The 21,063-nt window shown below is 45.0% G+C and overlaps 1 protein-coding gene across 5 annotated transcripts in view; it reads left to right on the top strand.

Moving 5' to 3' along the window:
* Positions 1-9,824, top strand: part of NOC3L (NOC3 like DNA replication regulator) — a 64,917-nt gene extending 55,093 nt beyond the window's left edge. For all 5 annotated transcript variants that reach the window (XM_085874513.1, XM_085874530.1, XM_085874497.1 and 2 more), the window contains 9 exons: positions 6,055-6,127; positions 6,576-6,639; positions 7,349-7,420; positions 7,708-7,778; positions 8,400-8,510; positions 8,597-8,725; positions 8,821-8,918; positions 9,015-9,093; positions 9,571-9,824. In XM_085874513.1, the coding sequence (XP_085730639.1) occupies positions 6,055-6,127; positions 6,576-6,639; positions 7,349-7,420; positions 7,708-7,778; positions 8,400-8,510; positions 8,597-8,725; positions 8,821-8,918; positions 9,015-9,093; positions 9,571-9,705 (832 nt within the window). In that variant the 3' untranslated portion in view covers positions 9,706-9,824. The remainder of the gene's footprint in view (positions 1-6,054; positions 6,128-6,575; positions 6,640-7,348; positions 7,421-7,707; positions 7,779-8,399; positions 8,511-8,596; positions 8,726-8,820; positions 8,919-9,014; positions 9,094-9,570) is intronic.
* The last annotated feature ends 11,239 nt before the right edge of the window (positions 9,825-21,063 follow it).

Below are 21,063 nucleotides of genomic sequence, written 5' to 3'. Positions count from 1 at the left end.
TTTTTTCTCACAATTTCATTTCCTAGAAGCTGTGCGTAATGTCCATAAGTACAACATATAAAAAATCCGATTTGATTTGGTCAATTTTGACGGAAGAGATAGGTTTTTACGGGAGGGCTTCCTCAAAAGCTTCCACTAACTCAATTGTACCAATCGTGGCATTGTTCACCAATGCCCGCGAACCATCGTCGCCTCCCGACTTGTTTATACCCTTTTTCACCACCATATCCCAAGGTCCCAACTGACTTCAACGCTTGCCTTAAACACAAAACTTAACATTATGCCTACCCCTGTTTCTTTCAATAAACGAACCCAAATACCTGCTAAAACTCTTTTGAACACAACTATGATCTTGTAAATACAAAACCCGCATCCCCTGAAACAAAATATGCAAAACAACACACAAAAATTGCTTATCTTGATCTGGCCTCGGAGCTTACACAGCCCGTGTAAATCAAACAAGCCTCCTTTGTCCATGGCTCATTGGCTCAATGGATTACTTAATGTTTTTTGTAAACAAGAATCAAGTGTACAGCAAATCAAATACAAACACGAAAGAATGTTCCTGTGAAAATCATGCCAACAAGGTGAAAATCACAGTTCACATGGCTGCTGGCATGGCATGCTCTCATCCGTTCGAGCCTCGTGACATTGAATTATAAGCATAATGTCTATTATGACAGTGGGACATTATACTGTATGTATCGTGTCCATGATAACAATTATGCATTTCATAAATTGTGTTTGTCCATGCAATTTATTGAGCCGTGTACAAGTGGATAATACTTTACTTGTATTCTGCTTTCACCTCATTCTGTCCGAACTGTATAACATTACCGAACTTGGTCATGTGGTGAATATTGATGGTTATAATGAGATGTGACATCAATCGTATTGTATTTTCGTGACTCATTGTTTACCGAATCGATAGATTCCCCCCCCCCCCCCCCCCGATTCCAACCTTCACAGTGTTCCATAATGTTGAATGCAACTGACCGCGTGTGGTTGAGCACACCACACCATTGGTTTTAGGGCCTGAAGTGGGGTGGTAAACTTCAAAATTATTGAGTTGGCCAAAGACCACACAGACCAAGTTTTGTGAAATCGGTCTCGCTCTAAATTATGCAACTAAATTTAGGTTTCAGTGATCCATTTGGATTACAATTTACAGAAGAAAGGCATGGGTGGACATTTAACGTGGGTTGATCATCATTCCTTCCAGGAGATGAGTTTTGAAAGAGCAGTTCCAGGGATAGAGTATAGTAATTCCCCCCCCTGGCCCCCACCCTCCTGGCTCCCTTCCACATGCCCGTTAAATCTCACCCATCATGCACATGAAATTGTAATCCAAGGGTGAATTACTGGTTCCAGCAAATAATTACCACTTTGTGCACATTGTTCCGCATTTTGGCAGATACGTACACGTGATTTGGCTGCACAATGTGCGTTCAAATGTAATCTGCTCAGAGATCTATCATGTACAAGTACGGCACTGAAGGATTCATTTTTAGAAGAGGTTAAACAGTGAGGGGGAAGGGAAACCCAAAACTTTCCCACTTCCCCCCACCCCCCCTCCCCCTTTCCATGATGCATCCTTGGTGTTGGTAAACTTGTCCGAATTCCACAAAATTCTTTTCGGACAAAGAACATGATACGATCAAAGTCATTTGAAGGAATTGAGGCTTATTTTTAAAAAGGGTGGTGGGGATTTCAAAACGCGGTGGGTTTATGGGATCGACCAAGCTGGCGTGGTTGCTCCACCACATGGTTTATACAGTGCTGAGAACCCAGAGTTTGCATATTTATTTATTGACTCGCAAATGGAAAATGTACTCTTGGACACTTCCTCTACCTTTCCATAGTGAAAGAATTCCTCAAGAGGATGCCATTTTGACTTGCACTGTTTGCTCACCTCCACCTTAATAAAGCTGTAATCAGAATGCAGCATCTTCTCTTACTCAAAGGAGAAGGAAGCATCCGTTCATGTCACGCGAAGAAGAAGCAGGACATTGAGCTTTGATGTATCGAGTACCCACTGTTGTAGAACAATAAAAATGGTACCTTTTGGAAAGCCAATAATCAATTGGGTTGGAGCAAAAAGTAGTGTCTGTTTAATCATAAAAATGCCTGTTTTAATAGCCCGTTTTTCTACAATAGAATAATAAGAACAAGTGGGGATGGGAGCTTAATGCAGCGGCTCCAAGTTTCCAAGGGCAACATTTATTATTCCAGACGGGATATTGGAAGACGGAATGCTGTTTAACGTCCAGCCGAGGGACGGCACACACGTTCCCTCATCACCCTCCCTGTGAAATACCACGATGACGGTTTATCGTTGGGTCGGGATTCAAAACCAGGCGAGACAGCTTGGAGGCGAGTGTACGTACCTTTCGGGCCTAGGCCATCCTGTCAGCCCATTTCTCAATGTTTCAGAATCACTTAAAAAAAAAAAATTCTCCAAACTGGATCCGGATCTTCACCAAAATGTAATCCATTAGCAGGGCCGGATTTATGTGTTGCGGGGCCCTGGGCCCTCGAAGTACGCGGGGCCCTCTCAGGGCCGCAGCCATTTTTACTTCATATATGCTTATAAGAGTATTCATATATAAATGCACCAACCTCGGCTGGGCAAAAGAAAAAAAAACCACGGTTTATGTGTAAAAACATGTATTTCAGAAACTACTCGTAACAAAAGTTTTTATATACAAGAAACACCACTATGGATGAAAACAACGGAACAGAGAAAATAATCGCAAAACCAAAACGTGATGGTATCATCTCAAATCTCAATGTAGAAAGTTTTTTTTTTGTCGTTTTTGCAGATATGATTGCATTATTGAACACTTTGTGGTAATTGCTACAATATATTTGCGAGATGTTAAAAACCTACAGAATCTTTTATCTTCTTTTACGCCTGCGCAGTACATAGCAAACATAGATTCAGGGCGGGCGTGTAATTTTGCAAAAATGAAATCGAGACAGCCATAGCTTGCTGGGATTGGGAAAACCCTCACTTTTTTCGTGTGACCTATTTCTGTGGTAGACCTTACGATTGCGCTCTTATGATCAGTGGAAAGGAAAAAAAGTAAGTTCAAAGATGTAAAATAAATGATTAACATAACCAAACAGATGCCAAATTAACAGGGATATTGAGTATTTGTTTCGTGATTCACTGACCATTTACACAAACGAACTAGATTTTTTTTCACAAACAAACAAAAGGGGGAAAATAGCAGAATTTCTTGTAATCTCTGCGTTTGCACGGGGCCCCTGGGAGGCGCGGGGCCCTGGGAGGCGCGGGGCCCTGGGCTGTGTGGCCCTGTGGGCCCTGCCCTAAATCCAGCCCTGTCCATTAGTACTTGCACACACCCAACCTTTCCACCAAGTGTTGACCAAATCTGTGCGTAACTTTTTGAGTTATCCTGCTCACAGACAGATAGATAGACAGTCGGACAGACGAACAGGGCTGATAACACTGAACAACAAATTTCAAAATTTTTTTTTTACTGGAGATGTGTAAAGTGATTAAGACTAATTTGGGTACGCTGATTTCAAAAATCATAACCGTTTTGCTGTATCACGTCAGGATTTTCAGGAACAGAAATATTCCCATTGCCTAGAAGTCAGGATTTCAATGAAATTTACATATGTCTTTAACATGTCTATTTCGTACAATTGTTGTTAACTTGTGTTATATTTCTTTCTTTCAGATAAAGATGAGTAGGCGTTCCTGTACCAATCATCCTGACAACTTCTGTTATGTCTTTGGTCGGTATACCAAAAAAGATCAACAGCGAAGTATATCCACAGCAGTGAAAATGAAGGCCGCCTACTTTCACTACTTCGGGTGTAAGGTGGGGGACCAAGAACAGAGCTGGGCACCACACATCTGCTGCACAAGCTGTCACACAACCTTGACTCAGTGGTTGGTGGGCAAGCGCGCGAGCATGCCATTTGCGGTGCCCATGATATGGCGTGAGTCACAGAATCATCATCATGATTGTTATTTCTGCTGCACAAGCATCGCCGGCTTCAACAAGAAGAATAAAGGTCACATCAAGTACGCTGACTGCGTCTCTGCTCGTAAACCTGTGCCTCATGATGACGAGAACCCCGTTCCAACACCTCCAGCTGATCAGAACATAGCTGTAAGCAGTGGTGAAGAGGATGGTGATGATGAACCTTTTGAACCCGACACTCAAGAATCACACCTTCTGAACCAGGGAGACTTAAATGATCTTGTAAGAGATCTCTCGCTGTCAAAGGCGAAGGCAGAGCTGCTTGGATCAAGGCTGCAGCAGTGGAATCTACTTGAACCTCACACCAAGATATCCTTGTTCAGAGCACGTCACAGAGACATGGCTGAGTTCTTTGAGATGGAAGACACGATGACATTCTGCAGTGATATCAACGGTCTGTTGAAAGAACTTGGGTGTGATCACGATCCTGCAGACTGGCGCCTCTTCATCGACTCGGGGAAGAACAGCTTGAAGGCTGTTTTGCTCCACAATGGCAACGAGAAACCATCAGTCCCACTGGCTCACGCGTTCGGCATGACAGAGACCTATGAGACTATGCGGCAGCTGCTTGATTCCATCAAGTACAATGACTTCAACTGGTACATCTGCGGAGACTTGAAAGTGGTGGCGCTGTTGTTAGGGCTGCAGTCAGGCTACACGAAATACATGTGCTTCCTTTGTCTCTGGGATAGCAGAGACGACAAGAATCACTGGATGAAGAAAGATTGGGAAGAGCGAAAAGAGCATGTACCTGGTCGACACAACGTGAAGCATATCGCCCTTGTCGACCCAGCCAAGGTTTTCCTTCCACCACTCCACATAAAGCTCGGCTTGATGAAAAGTTTTGTACGGGCAATGGATCTGAATGGGCGTGGGTTTTTATGGCGTGGGTACCTTTTATGGCGTGGGATCTGAATGGGTACTTTATGGGTACTTTTTATGGCGTGGGATCTGAATGGGCGTGGGTACCTCAAGGAAAAGTTTGGCAACACCTTGGCGGAGGCCAAGATCAAGGCTGGTGTCTTTGTCGGACCGCAAATCCGACAGATTATGAAGGACGAAACTTTTCCGACAACTCTAACCCCCAAAGAGCTGGCAGCGTGGAGGAGCTTCAAAGCTGTGACGGACAACTTCTTGGGGAACGAGCGCGCGGACAACTATGAAGAAATAGTGCAGCAGCTGCTGGAGTCCTTCAGGAAACTTGGCTCCAGGATGTCCCTGAAAATCCATTTCCTACACCAGCACCTGAACTTCTTCCCTGACAACTTGGGAGCAGTCTCGGACGAGCACGGCGAGCGATTCCACCAAGAGATTTCACTCATGGAGACGCGTTACCAAGGGCGGCACAACCCGAACATGATGGGCGATTTCTGCTGGTTCCTGCATCGTGAAACTGACACAGAGCAGCACAAACGCAAAGCCAAATGCCTAAAGCATTTTTAATTCCATTCTAGTGGAGTTTTTCTGTAATTTCTATAATTTTGAAGCATTCATGATGAAATAAATGAATAAATGAATTTTTGTAAATTTCATTGAAATCCTGACTTCTAGGCAATGGGAATATTTCTGTTCCTGAAAATCCTGACGTGATACAGCAAAACGGTTATGATTTTTGAAATCAGCGTACCCAAATTAGTCTAAATCACTTTACACATCTCCAGTAAAAATTTTTTGTTGTTCAGTGTAATAGAACCTCCATACACCTTCGGTGGTGGAGCTAATTACATGTTGTTGGATATCTTTTTTTTTTTCACGTGTTTCACTTCATTTTCCATCCTTGATGAGATTCACATGTAGACATGCTATGTTTGTGACATACACCACTTTGCCTTTGGGTTAAACTCAACATCGGAGCGATGGGTAGACACGCTTTATTAGGGCTGAAGGGGAGTTTGAGTGACGTTACTTATCTGCAGATCGTCAATCAAAATGGGTTTACCAGCACCATTTGTGTCGATTGTCCACCTGCTCGTTGCGGATCGTTTGCGCTGCTGAACTCGACTGTCGGGAAGTTTACTCATGCTTCTGTTTGCAGGTTCTCACACCTCATCAATGTGGCATTCTTTGACGACCTCCTGATGGTGCTCCATAAACTCATCGAATCAAAGGCCAGTTACGTTGTAGTTGCAAGTTGTTTTTGGTAGTTCTGATGTCACTTACATTTGTAATCTTGACGAGTGGCAGGTTTGTGTCACCAGGCCCACAAAAATGGAGCACATCATTATGAGAGTTCCTTTGTAAAGAACTTTTGATGCAGGAAGGGGCCATGAGTTCCATCAAAGTCTGTGTTAGTATTGCCAACCTGTGGTTGTTTGTACATTCTATATCCTTTTAAATGCTGAGCATCAAACAAGGAGGTAGCGCATACCATTTTTAGTCTTTAGTATGACTCAGTTGGGGTTCGAACTGCCGACCTCCCACACTCGGAGCAGACGCTCTAACCGTTATCTCGTTAAAGTGGAGGGCAGCTTATATGGTTTTTTTTGACTGATCATCTCGCTTGCATCCATGAGTATGTCACGCTTGTGTTGGTTGTGGGTGCACGTGTGTCAACAGAATTTGAAAAACAGAGAGCGTCTCCACTGCATACAAACAGCTTTCCATATTCTCTCAGGACAAGGTATAGCTATGAGAATGGACTGCTGTTGCTAATCGTTTCATTAGTTCAGTTTGGGGTCGTGATGTTTGCCAGTTGGTCATGCTGTTCTTGCTCGTTTGCCAAGTTATGATGGGATGGATGACATCGTGTGTCATATAATATGATGGATTATAACTCTGCTTGGTAACAAATATGATGCTAACGACACGTGTTTTAAGGTTTGGCACGATCTGATGATCATATGTATATGCATTATGCATGTCACATCATGTGCAATGAACTGTACCATTACGACCACCATCCACAACCCCGACTCCAAACCACTTGCCTCTTTCATATCCCAATTCCCTTTTGCTTTCTCAGTCCACTTCACGTTTATATATTTAACATGTACATATTGCAGGATGATGTGATCAATTAAATATGTGAATCCGGTGGCATCACAATGCATGCTTGGCAAGATTTTTTAAAGTTGAACGTTGCGGTAAGAGCAAAGGTCATCACAGTAGAGCATGGGCGGGTCTTGGCATGTCTGGCTGATGGTCAATCTTGACAGATGATCATTTAAGGGTCTCGCCAATGAGTGATTGAACACTTGCTGTGGCAGTTCAGAGCTATTAATGATGTGCAGGAAGCAATAATTTGAGGGTTTTTACTTTTCAACAATGCATTTCAATGGAGGGGTGGTTATTGTAAGCACTGGATTAGTGTGTACCATCTTCCTTTCAAGGTGAAGCCCTGAACATCGACCCACAGCGTTTCTACAAACACATGTATTCTTCGCTGTTCCAGATCCATTGTGGTAGGTCTGCTGTACTTTAAAATTGCTACAAACAATGCCTCACCGAAATGTAAAAGCAAGACACAGGTCAAAGTCTCATCTCCGATTCGATGAGCGAGTATTTTATTTATTAAGCATCCTAGTTTTACCGACAGCGCATCAAATGTCCCCCATTGTAATCTAAAGTGTCCATTTCAAATAGAAGCTTCTCACGCAATTATTTTATGGATTATTCTCTGGACTGGGGAATTAATATTGTTAGTTTTGCGTGCACCCCATCAGTTCCGTGAATTATCGTTGGTCAACAGGTTCAGCCGATGAAGACGTAGCGATTGTATTGCGTTGCTTGGATGCCATGCTGCTGAAGCGGCGCAGACAGGTGAGGAGTGACTGTCGAATTAGCGGGGCTATTTTGTGTGTGCCGATAACTTTCTCTTTACCTCTGCCACCGAAGGTGGAAGGAGGTTATATTTTCACCCCTGTCTGTCTTTGTTTGTCTGTTCGTGTGCGGGATATCTCAAAAAGTTTTGGACAGATTCGGATGAAATTTGCTGGACAGGTTGGGTATTTTGGTGAAGATCTGGATCTGAATACAAGAATTTTGAAGTTATTCTTCACCATTGAGAGATCAGGCCAAAAACGATATATCGCACAATATCTCAAAAAGTTAATGACGGATTCAGACGAAACTTGGTGGACATGTTGGGTGTCTGACAAGGAAGAAAGAATTGATTCAATTTTGGTGAAGATCCGAATCCAGGTCCGGATAGGAGAATTATTTAATTTCTAAAGTGTTTCTTCACCATTGAGAGATGGGGCCAAAAACGATACATAGCACGATATTTCAAAAAATTATTGGGCCTGATATGTTCTCGTGGATCAGGCATTGCATGGCGGAGGTATGCACCCTACCGGGTACCCTTCTAGTTTTCTTTGTTTTGTTGCGGTTGAATCTAAGTGAGGTAATTCATGGTGATGGCTCCCTGGCATTCCTTGTCAGGTTTCTACGACCCGCGTGCTGGCGTTTACTGTGCGGCTTGGTGCACTGGCTCTGCAGCTCCAACCCAACGGTGCTCTTGGAATTTTAGCCACACTGCGCTCACTCTTCATAGTAAGTGTTGTGAGGTGTCATAATCTATAGAATTCTCTTCTTAGCATCACAATTTTTAAAAACACCTAATTTTCTCCTCTTTGCAGACTTTCTCTCAGCTGAACACGCTGCTTGATGGAGAGGAGGCTGTCGGTGGTGTCTATCAACCATTAGCTGAGGAGCCAGAGCAGAGTCAGGCTCAGGGAGCAGCACTGTGGGGACTAATTGCTCTGAAGGTACTGAAGATTATAATGGAATGAGTTGGTTCGGAGAGGCGATTGATTAAAACAGACTTAATTTTGACCAAATATAATTTCCCACCTTCTCCCAGCGACACTTCCATCCAACAGTACGACAGTTTTCTGGGCACATATTAGCCGGAGCCCCCACTGAAGGAAGGGAATCATTGCCCTCTAACCTCAGTCGCAGGTATGTGACAAGGAGGAGATGGAATTGAGGACTTGTCTTGTTCTGCAGTTGTTTGTTTTTTCCATTGACGCATCTATAATTGTCACCTCTTTGTAGTTCTCCGTCGGAGGTCTTTGGAAGCTTCAGTGGAGCAGGATTCAACCCACCAATTCCAAACACTCCAGCCACAAAGAAGGTAAGATTGCAGCATTAAGCACTGGGGCATTTGAGTTCCTGAGAACTATGGATTTGCTGCACGTCTTTCGGCCTCTCGTCAGAGACTTTGGCTTGAGTTGTATTTTTCCAACTTGAGATTTGGGAAGCTCAAGATGACAGGACCCAGGACTCAAATTTTTTGATTTGAGTCTTTACATCTGTGATCTGATAAAGTCATTGCAAATTCAGTTACACACAAATAATTTCTCTAAAAAGGGAGATCATAATATACAGAAGGGAATAACCAGACTGGCATAATAGAACCCGTTAGTTTTGCTAGTTTTTCATCGTTAGTCTTGTATGCCAACTCAGGTCGGTACATGAGAAATGAATTGACCCTTGAGACTTGACGCAAGGCCTGTTTGATTTGTGGACGGAAACAGGTGTGTACTTGCGTGATCTCTTGTCACCTAATTCTAGGGCTCAACCAATGATCTTTATCATTCTATTCACACAGGAACACAGCAAGGAAAAACGAAACTTTGTCCAACCAGAGTTCGAGCAGATATTGCAGGAGATGGAAGCAAACATGGAGCTGGAAGAGCAACCCATAGACTTTTACAATGCATTGCAGAACACAAATTGTTTATAGACATCAAAATTAGTCGTAAAACACAAACCGGATCCCAGCCAGGATGATTGGCCCTTTGGTTTGAACATATTTTGAATACCTTTGGTTCTCGAGCTATTAATAAAGCCTGCTGAACAACATATCAATAGCAGACAGGTCATTGTGGTGTCTGGACATGTACGATGTCTGCCTGGCCAGTGTGGACAGTCCAGTGTAGTGAAAATAGACCGTGTGCCATTAGATATATTCGTATAGAACAAACGAGATTGACAGCTCGTACTTTTTGGGAGAAATTATATTTTGGGGAATTTTCTAATGAATTTGTGTAACTGCAAGTATGGAATTCCACATCGGTGATGAGACTTCCTCTCTTTGGCTGAGGTCATTTATTCTTCATCGATTGCTGACTTGACTTTGTTTTCTGAAAACCCTCAAATTGATACTCCTTTCAGTTTGGACATATATTTTCAGGTATTTTGTTCTCAAAACTTTGCACAGTGTTTATGAAATGATGCAAGTACAAAGTGGTGTTCAGTCACATGTTTTCTTCATCATAATCTCATATTTTAATTATTTTTAGCTTATAGAATGGCGCGTCGTCCATCCATCCACAAATACTTGCAAATTCTTCTCTGAAACTACACACACACACACTATTTCGATGAAACCATACCGCAACCTCCATGACCGTGTATGTACCAAAGTTTGTTCATGGTCTGAAAAAGATATCGATTCCCAAAGGGGTCTATGGGGGGGGGGGTTCCCTCCAAAAAATAGGTATTTGCTTTATTCTCAGAAATGACACACAATTCCGATGAAACTTGACTACAGCCTTTATCACACCTGATGCAATAAAGATTGCTCACGACATTAAAAAAAAATCGTGGCCTAAGTGGGTGTACGTAGGGGGTTGCCCCACAAAATATGTATTTGCTTTCTTTTCAGAAACTACACACACAATTTCGATGAAGCTTGACCATAACCTTCATCACCCGTGATGTCCCAAAGTTTGTTCATGGCATTAAAACAGAATCCATAGGTATATACTTCTCCGTTGCATATTTTGTGGGTCATCCATGCCTACCAGTGGTTTCCTGTTAGTTAGTTTTTTTTTTCCAGCCTCAACCAGGTGAGCACCCAAGGGTGTTGCCATTATTTATTATTTTCTAATATGCGATGAGTAGTCTGATGGGCTGGCATAATGGCTGAGACTCTCGGCCCGAAAGGTACGTGCACTCACCTGTAAGCCATCTGGCCTGGGTTTGAATCCCGACCAAGCTAGAAACCCATCCCGATGTTTCATAGTAGGAGAATTTTGTTGGTTCTGGGACTACCCCATTTCCCCCATTGACTTTAATGTTAACTCGGGGGAAAAACTATTTGACCCTGTCAATAAAAAGGAGTGATTGTTTTTTTTCCTCAAACATATCTCCTCCGCACCAACTTCTCCTCTCTCACCTCTTCCACTCATGCTGCACCATCTTCTCCGCATTTTAATTGTTTCTGGGATCAAGCTCTTCCATGAGCCTCGACTATACATCAAAAACTTTTTTTAACCCTCCTCCCCTTCCATTTTATTTTACCCCTCACCTCTAACCACCCACCCTGCACCATCTTTCTCTAACATATTTATAACCTCATTTGAACAGAGATTCCTTTCATTTATATTCCTACCAATAGATAAACTCTGAAAGAGTATACACTGATGAGCCAAAACATTATGACCACTGACAGGTGAAGTGAATAACATTGATCATCTTGTTACAATGGCACCTGTCAAGGGGTGGGATATATTAGGTAGCAAGTGAACAGTCAGTTCTTGAAGTTGATGTGTTGGATGCAGGAGAAATGGGTAGGAGTAAAGACCTGAGCGACTTTGACAAGGGCCAAATTGTTATGGCCAGACGACTGGGTCAGAGCATCTCTGAAATGGCAAGGCTTGTGGGGTGCTTCCGGTCAGCAGTGGTGAGTACATGACGACAGTGGTCCGAGGAGGGACAAACCACAAACCGGCGACAGGGTGTTGGGCGCCCAAGGCTCCTCGATGCGCGAGGGGAAACGAAGGCTATCCCATCTGGTCTGAACCGACAGAAGGTCTACTGTGGTACAAGTCACAGAAAATTTTAATGGTGGTCATGGGAGGAATGTGTCACAATCCACAGTGCATCACACCCTGCTGCGTATGGGGCTGCGTAGCCGCAGACCGGTCAGAGTGCCCATGATGACCCCTGTCCAACGAAAGCGCCTACAATGGACACGCGAGCGTCGGAACTGGACCTTGGAGCAGTGGAAGAAGGTTGCTTGGTCCGATGAGTCCCATTTTCTTTTCAATCACGTGGATGGCCGTGTACGTGTGCGCCGTTTAGCTGGGGAAGTGATGGCACCAGGATGCACTGTGGGAAGATGACAAGCCGGTGGAGGGAGTGTGATGCTCTGGGCAATGTTCTGCTGGGAAACCCTGGGTCCGCCCATTCGTGTGGACGTCAATTGACACGTGTCGCCTACCGAAACATTGTTGCTGACCCTTCATGGCAATGGTATTCCCTGATGGCAGTAGCCTCTTTCAGCAGGATAATGTACCCTGCCACACTACACACATTTTTCGGGAATGGTTTGAGGAACATGCTGAAGTGTTCACAGTGTTGCCCTGGCCTCCAAATGCTCCAGATCTCAAACCGATTGAGCATCTGTGGGATGTGCTGGACCGACAAGTCCGATCCAACGGCGGCTCCACCTCGCAACTTACAGGACTTGAAGGATCTGCTGCGAATATTTTGGTTTCCAGATACCATAGGACACCTTCATGGGTCTTGTGGAGTCCATGCCTCGGCGGGTCGGCACTGTCTTGGCGGCACACGGAGGACCAACAGCACATTAGGCAGGTGGTCATAATGTTGTGGCTCATCAGTGTATGCAGTGAAACAAAAACCTATTTACTCTCCCTCCTCCTTTGTGGTTTATGTTCTTTTTGAAAAATAACTCCTGAAGCACAGGCCTTCGCAATTGCTTGTGGAGTTCACAATCCTGCCAAAACAAACAAACAGAATAGACTTCTAAAGCCATGTCAGCCGAGTGATGCTGCGGATTGTGGTGAGGCAGCTGAAACTGGATTAGGCAGTGGGTGGTTGTTTTTGTTTTATTTCATTTTTATTTTTTAGACTTCCATTGAGCTGGTTTGCCAACTTAGTGTTTATAGTTATCATCCCAGCTTCAACAGAAAGTTATTGTTGAGAGATAATGGGGCTTATCACATTTTGGTTGGAAAACGTGTGTGTAAACCCGAAGAGTACTCAGTGTGCTTGCCTTCCCTCCCTCCTATAGCATGTTTAGGTGGAAAAGTACTAGAACCATGCCAACATTCTTCTGGAAAGATCGATTCCCCTCCGCACTCTCAATTATATTTAAAGCATGGAGGTCAAGGTTTGGCAAACCGTCATTGACTCGTCATATCTGCTGTGATGTTGCTTTACGAATAAATTCCAACCGAGAGGTAAGTCGACGTGCTTGCCCCCCATCCTCCTGCAACACTGATCTGTTTGTCATCGCACCTCAGATTTATTAACTATTATTTTTCCGTCCTAGCTTTGATTTGGCGATAGAAGATTCCATTCTCTCCAATGATTTTAAGACGAGTTTTCGATTGAGGATGACTCACTTTTGTGGGACTATTATGCCTTTTAATCAAAACATGATGGTGTTACGCACCCGGGGTGGGGGCAAGAAGACCGTGGGGGGAGCTACCTCAAGTTCCTACCAGACTCCAGAATCGCAGGCCATCATACACGAATAACTTTGTGACGAGGCGGGTCGCGAATCGACCGTGAATGCCAATAACCCGACCACGTGACTTCGGGTCCTCCATCTCATGAATACCGTTTACCAAATGGTCACATGATCTAATTACCGGGGCACATGCCCTCGGTACACCTTGTTCAAACTGGATCAGATGCAGCCGAGTGTAACTGCCCAAGGACGTACCGGATAGAAAAACAGATCGTTGGGGGATAACGTCCCGGCTAGGTTAGGATACAAACCATGCTGGATCAATGAAGGAAAAGACGAAAACGAGCTGGGAACATTTCTATACAAAGCATTTATTTACCATCAAGCGAGGAAAGGTATGTGGCACAGATGAGGATAAACGAACTCGCAATACCTGGCATGGTCGGCCGACCAACGCAACCCAGTACGCTTTGGGGGAGGTAGGAGGGAGACATACTTGTGTCTAAGGTGAGGGAGTGGGAGGTGTGGTAGAGTGCAATATTGGGGGTACTGTTTCGTGCCAGAGGATACTGATTGCGAATCAGTAATGGATGCTCTTTTGTGCGTCCAAAGGGGACGAGATAGCGGGGTGGAAAGAGAGGAGAGAAGATGCGTGAGGCAAAAGATCCCTGGCCTAGTCGTGCATAGGTCTGAGGGTAGCCTGTACCTCCGTGGGACACTCAGCTTGAGCGTTCCCACCTCAAGAGTCGGTGCATTATCTCCTGCTTGGTCACTTTGCCGGGTCTTGTGGCAACGTGCGCTCCACACTGGTCCTCCAGAAGAAGAGCGTCTGTCGCAAAAATCTAAGATCCATGCTTTCATTGACATATTGGATGCTGCTATCTTGTCTGTACCTGTTTGTGGTGAGGATGTTGAGGTCACAGAGAGATTCACTTATCTTGGCAGTGATATTCATGTCTCTGCTGGCTGTGAGCCAGAGGTCAATATACGTTTTTGTCAGGCCTGGGAAGTCATGGAATCATTGGATCATGGGGTGTGGCGCTGTCGGTACCTGTGCAGGATGACGAAAGTCTAAGTCTTCAGGTCCTTGGTGCTTCCAGTCTTTTCTATGGATGTGAGACTTAGACTCTCACCAGGGATCTGAGATGGAGACTTCATTCCTTTGATACCAGGTCTCTTCGGAGAATCCTTGGCTCTCGCTAGTCGGACTTTGTGTCCAACGAGCGGTTGCTGAGAGAGACTCGTATGAAATTTGTTACCTACATAGTCCATGAGCATCAGCTGTGGCTGTATGGACTTGTGGCTCATTTACCTGAGGCTGATCCTTCTCACCAGATTCTCTCAGTGAGGGAGCCTTGTGAGTGGAGGAGGCCTCATGGTTGCAGCAGGTTGATCAGCATCTCAAGGAGATGGGGATGGGCCAGGCATCTGCTTGGGGGATGGCCAGATGGAGGGCCCTGGAGTACCGGTGAAAAGTGGACTCAGCAATGTGCTGCTCCAGTGCATGCTCCCATACCTGACCTGACCTACTTTATGAGTGTGTGCTTTGGCCTGCCCGAGAGGTGCACGACATCCTCTTTCTCACCCACAACTGTCGCAATATATTCTATAAGGAATGAGACTGGGCCCAAAATACTGCCTTGGGGGGACTCCAGCCTCCACTGGGAGAGGGGAGGAGATGGTTGCATTGATGGCAACACATTGATTATGTGAATGAAGAAAGTCAGAAATCCAGGAATGAAGGTGGTCTTCCATTCCACAGGTAGAGAGCTGGGCATTCAAAGCAGAATATCAGACAGTGTCAATTGGTTGAGATATATCCAGGGAGACAATCCCAACCTCATTTTAGGTTGAGGTCTCCAACCATTGCTAAGAGAGGAACAGCAGCATGTTCATAGTTGAGTGACCAGGACAGAATTCAATGTAATATTTAGAGATCAATTTGTTTGAAAACAGGAAAGATTTGACAACAGCAGCAATGATGGATTACATAACTGCTTGCAATTGAAAGTAAGCTCGTGGACAATTGGACTCTCTGATGTTGCCAAGGACAGGTCTTGAAAATGCTCTTGGAGAACCTCAACTTGAATGGCTCATTCAAAAACGGAAGTATGCAATCCACCATATATTTTACTAGCGGGGTATGCTTACACATTGCAAGCAATAAAGAACCGTGCTTCGCCATTGTCCCGGGTCCCTCATCTGCATTCGATTTTTCATTTATTTATTTTCATTTAGATTTTAATTTACAGATGCTTTCCGAGGGTTCTGTGATCCCTTCCCCCCCCCCCCCCCCAGTGTATCGGCTGTGATGTCCAAAATGACTGTGCTTCCCCATTGTCTCGGGTTGCTCACATGCATATTTTTTTCATTTATTTATATTTTCATTTACGGATGCTTTCCAACGGTTCTGTTTTTTTTTCCCCCCAGTGATTCGGCTTCGAAGTCTATTGGCACCCAAAATTTCAGCTTTTTATGTCATCTGGAAGGTACTGATCTTTCATATCAGCCAGTGAGTGAGTCAGTCAGTGGTTAGAATGAGCTTTATATGATTAGATTCTGATGTCCAAAAAAAAAAAATCTGTGAAAAGGACATTGAAAAAAGAAGAAAATCATGTGTCATAATCCCTTGAGTTGCACCATCCGACAATTAAAATGAAATTAGAGCCGTATCCCTTGACATATCGTGTGCTTTTGACACGGTCTGGCACCCTGCCCTACTCACTAAACTCTTCGTATGGTATCCAAGGCCATCTCCACTCATGGCTCGCAGACTTCCTTTCCTGTCGCAGTCAACGTGTGGCCCCAAATGGAGTTCTTTCATCCCCTCTACCTGTCGAGGCTGGAGTTCCTCAAGGCAGCGTTCTGGGCCCTGTTCTTTTTCTGGTTTTCATCAATGATCTCTCTGACTGTCTGGAAAATCCTCTTCATCTCTTTGCTGTTGACTCCACCCTCTGCCGTACCATCGGTCATCCCTCAGACCGGTAAGCAGCAGCTTCTTCGCTTACTGCAGATCTGGGTAAAATCACAATGTGGTCCAACACGTGGAACATGTCTTTCAATCCGGAAAAATCTCACACTCTCACTTTGTCTCTCCGAAAGGACCGTTTGGAAACACCCCCATCTACTTTCTCAACAATCCTCTGGAAGAAGACCTTTCTTCAAGCTTCTGGGTCTCACTGTCTGCCATGATCTTTCCTGGGAAAGCCACATTTCCAACCTGGCCTCCAAAGCCAGTTGCCGACTGGGAATCCTCTGACGTGCAAAGTCCTTACTCGGCCCACCCGAGCTCCTGACCACATACAAAGCTTTCGGCCGCAGCCTGATGGAGTACTGCTCTCCCCTCTGGGCTGGTGCTCCTGCCTCCCACCTTTCTCGGCTTCATGCTGTGGAAACCAAGGCATTTCGGACCATTGGTATCTCCCGCGATGAGGCTGAGTCTTTGGGCCTCTCACTCTCTTACTGCAGGCAGGTCGGTGGTCTTTCTGTCTTCTACCGTCTCCTCTCCGGTCCCGCCCCTCCTGCTCTGTCTGCAATTTGTCCCCACCATATCTCCGCAGGTCGCTCAAGGTCCACCAACAACCCCCTTCTGGTAAAATTACCAAAATCACGAATCGCTGCAAACCTTCACTCTTTCATGCCTCTTTTTTCCCGCCTTTGGAATAAACTCCCTCACTCTGTTCAATCCCATTCTTCCATCCAAGCCTTCAAAACAGCTGTTCACCACCACCTCTTATTGTCCCCCATCCAAATCCTCGATATTTTCTACCCCCGTTAATCCACCCTCAACCCACCTCCTTCAAATTCCCTGCTTTCCTTTCTGAAAGTCCCTGTAATGTCCATGTTGTATACCCCATTTTCCCCGCTCAATCCCTCTCCCTTCCACAGATCTCCTAATGTCTCTGTTCCCCACTGTTTTGTCCTTCCCACTCCCGCCCCTCTTGTCTCATGCCCCCCTTGCTGTGCATTGTGTGAGCTCTCATACGAACCTTGACAAGATATACAAAAAAAAAAAAATATTCCTCTCCATGATACAGCAGTTTGAGTTCCAAGTGACTTCTGCAATCCGTCACAATAACCGGATTAAAGTTGAAACATCACATCGATGTTCCTATCTCCACCACGTTAATGGGGTTCCCCGCATGAGTAAACCTACATTGAGAGATTTCTATCTGTGAAGAGGGCAACCCCCCCCCCCTGAAAATCCTATTTGACCCCGATATTTTAAACACCGTGAACAAACTTTGGTTCATCAATGGAGACTAAGGTTGTGGTCAAGTTTCATCAAAATTGTGTGTGTGGTTTCAGAGAAGAAAGCAAATACTTATGTTGGGGAACAACCTTCCCACCCACTCCCCACACCCTGTATAACCCCTTCGACTCCACTTTTTAATGTCACGAACAAACTTTATTATGACACACATGATGAAAGTGGTGGTCAAATTTCATCGGAATTGTGCGTGTAGTTACTAATAAGAAAGCAAATGTATACTCCCCCATAAACTCCATCTGGAGACCCCCTTAGTGCCCGATTATAATTATTATTATTATTATTATAATTTTTGTTTTAATGCCACGAACAAACATTGGTTGAAGGTTGTGGTAATGTTTCATCGAAATCGTATATGTAGTTTTCGAGAAGAAGTTGCAAGGATTTTTGGATGGACTGGTGGACAGATGACATGCCATCCCTAAGCTCTCCAGAACTATGTTCTTGGTGAGCTAAAAATGAGGTCATAATTAATTAACAAGTTAACCATAATTAATTAACAAGTTAATCATTCTGTGTTAACCATAACGAACAAGAAAAAGAGCAATCGGGGATTGCAGACCCTCGCCAGGACTTATTTTGAGTGGTGTATTTTTATAGGTGTTAGGGTAAATCCAACATGCCTCCCTTCCATGTGACCTATGATATCATATGTGTGAACCTTTTGTTCCTCATGGACAGGCGGTCATACGTGTAAAGTTTCACCTCGATTTGTTCAGCCACTTCAGAGATGATTTTTGAAGGTTTTAATTTTTGATTTTTAAACAATATGGCTGCTGAATCGCGTGACCGATGACATCATGAAAATTTTTTTATGTGGACCATTTTATCCTTGGATGACCCTCAGAATTTTTCATACTGATCAGATGTGGCATTCTCCATATGCAATTATGACATCATAATGAGGGCACCTATGACATCATAAAAAAAATCACACTCATTCCCCATGAGGAGTACTTGTTATGTGCCAAGTTTCAATCTTTTTTCTTGGTGCGGTTTTAGAGATAGAGGTCCAAAGTTTCTCTGTTTTTCCAATATGGCTGCCACACCACATGACCTGTGACATCACAATTGTCTTTAAAACATTACACATGAGTTGTCGCACCAATGGTGAAAATTTCGTCTCAATCCAACAGGCAGTTGCGGAGAAAAACACGAAAGTTCTGTGCGGACAGACAAACAACCATCAAATGAAAAATCACTCAAAGAGGGACAACTTGGCAAAACAGCACAAAGTAGAATGGCACTCGGTAGAGCGCATACCTCTGCCAGGTGGAACAGTTCTCGTTTTGTATCCCACTGATGGGCGGGATCCGAACCGAAATCCAATCAGCTTGTTCTTGTCACCTATCCAACTCATCCACCTTGTTTTATCATAACTCATCTACACCTTTTTGAGATGAAGTGATGTTACGAATTTGGGAATTTGATTGCACACAACATAGAGGTTCCTTGAGTCAGCTATGTCGATAAGTGCTTGTTCCCTAGATAGCTCACCTTCCATTGTTTAAATGTTTAGAAATCGATTAGATGCGCTGCGGATCGATTTAATAGTTAGGGAGCGAACAATGGAGATGCCCCTCCCCATCTTCTGCGAAGAGGAAGAAGAGCCCTTCCGTCCCGTGATTCATGACGTCAACAACTCCCTCCCACCCGTGGTTGAGCGGGGGATGGATCACGACGGCATGAGTCACGCCGGGTGCGGGGGAGGGGGTGGAGAAGGATAAAGAGGAGATCCTTTCTTTGTTCGGGTCTGCGTCGTTCAGCAGACCTTCGGGTCCTGTTTGGCTTGGGTTAGGGTTGAGGCTTTCGGAAGCTTTTTGCTTCTGCTGAGTAGTTGTTCAGCAGGCCGTCGGGTCCTGCTTGGCTCGGTAGGCTTTTTGGAGAGCTGCTTTGTTTTGGAAGAAAGTTGAGCCGGTTGCTCGGCTCGAGCTGCGAATAGTGGCTTCTTCTTGGTTTGTGGAGCTCTTTGTTCTCCATTTGGTTCCCGGCTTGGTGCGACTCATCGACCTCTTCTTGGAGGTGGTTCCTCGGGGAAGCGACGCATCGACTGGAAGGATCGGCGCCTCCTCTCACCAGCACGTGTTGAGAAGCGCGGGAGGATTCGCGGGAGCTCGGGAAGGATCGCAGCTCACGGCGATTGGATCCAGCTCGCTTTCGCTGGAGCCCGGGTCCGAACAACTTGAAGACCACACGAGGTGGAGAGGTTCGAGATAGGTTCTGGGTTTCAGCTCACCTGTCCTCCAAGCTGGAGCTTATAATTAAAGGCCTCAGCCACCATTTCTTGGGTGTGTGTGTGTGTGTGTGTGTGTGTGTGTGTGTGTGTGTGTGTGTACGTGTGTACGTGTGTACGTGTGTACGTGTGCCCATCTAATAAGTAGGAAATTGTTCAGTGCTTTGTGTGCTGTAAATCTTTGCATCGCATTTCGTATAGTCGGAATAGTTCTGCTCTTACGTGCTTCCCGAGTTCCCCATTTTTATTAATAAATACCCCAATTGTCAAATGTTTTGAGCTCATCACGTCGATTCTTTCATTGACTGAGCATTTCATGTATTGGGAGTTAGAAAGCCGTTGGTTTGCCGAAAAAGGAGGACATTTGGACCGACGGTTCTCGGCGATTAAGCCGCTCGGAATCGCGCACGGGACAGGCTCGCCTCAGTGGTTTGTTCCGTACGAGATCCGTCGAGGGTGGGATACCCCGGTAGTTGGATCACGTGGGTATTTAGGTAGATTGAAGATTGGCAATCGACCCTACCCCACGTGGTCTGCCCATTAGCGTATTTCGGTTCTTGTACAAGGACCCGTCGCTCGAACTTATCCGGGTGGCGATCTATATTCCGGGCGATCGGTTGGGCCGACTCGACTTGCGGCTCCGTCAGAGCAGTCGGTTGGCGGCCGACCCCCGGCGCCGTGACAATATATTTCGTATTTGGCCCGATCTATCAATTTTAGAAATTAGGACTGTATTGATCTTTTGACCTTAAATTGAATTTGTAGTTGAATTCAGCGACGTGACATGAAAATGCTCCTCAAATTTCAAGGCATTTCGGATCATTGGCATATCCTGCAATGAGGCTGAGTCTTTCGGCTTCTCACTCAATCACCGCAGGTTGGTCAGTGGTCTTTCTGTCTTCTACCATCTCCTCTCCAGCCTCGCCCCCCCTGCTCTCTCTGCGATTTGTCCCCACCACATTTCCGCAGAGCGCTCAAGGTCCGCCAACAACCCCCTTCTGGTAAAACTACCAAAATCGCGAATCAATGCTCACCTTCACTCTTTCATTCCTCTTTTTCCCACCTTTGAGATAAACTCGCACACTCTATTCAATCCCATTCTTCCCTCCAGGCCTTCAAAACAGCTGTTCACCACCACCTCTTATCATCCCCC

This window comes from Eptatretus burgeri, chromosome 1 (assembly GCF_056783735.1).
Source record: "Eptatretus burgeri isolate ZD-2024b chromosome 1, Ebu_testis_v1, whole genome shotgun sequence".
Classification (NCBI taxonomy): domain Eukaryota; kingdom Metazoa; phylum Chordata; class Myxini; order Myxiniformes; family Myxinidae; genus Eptatretus; species Eptatretus burgeri.
Note: the sequence above shows the minus strand (reverse complement) of the source record. Positions and strands in the feature narration are given on the sequence as shown.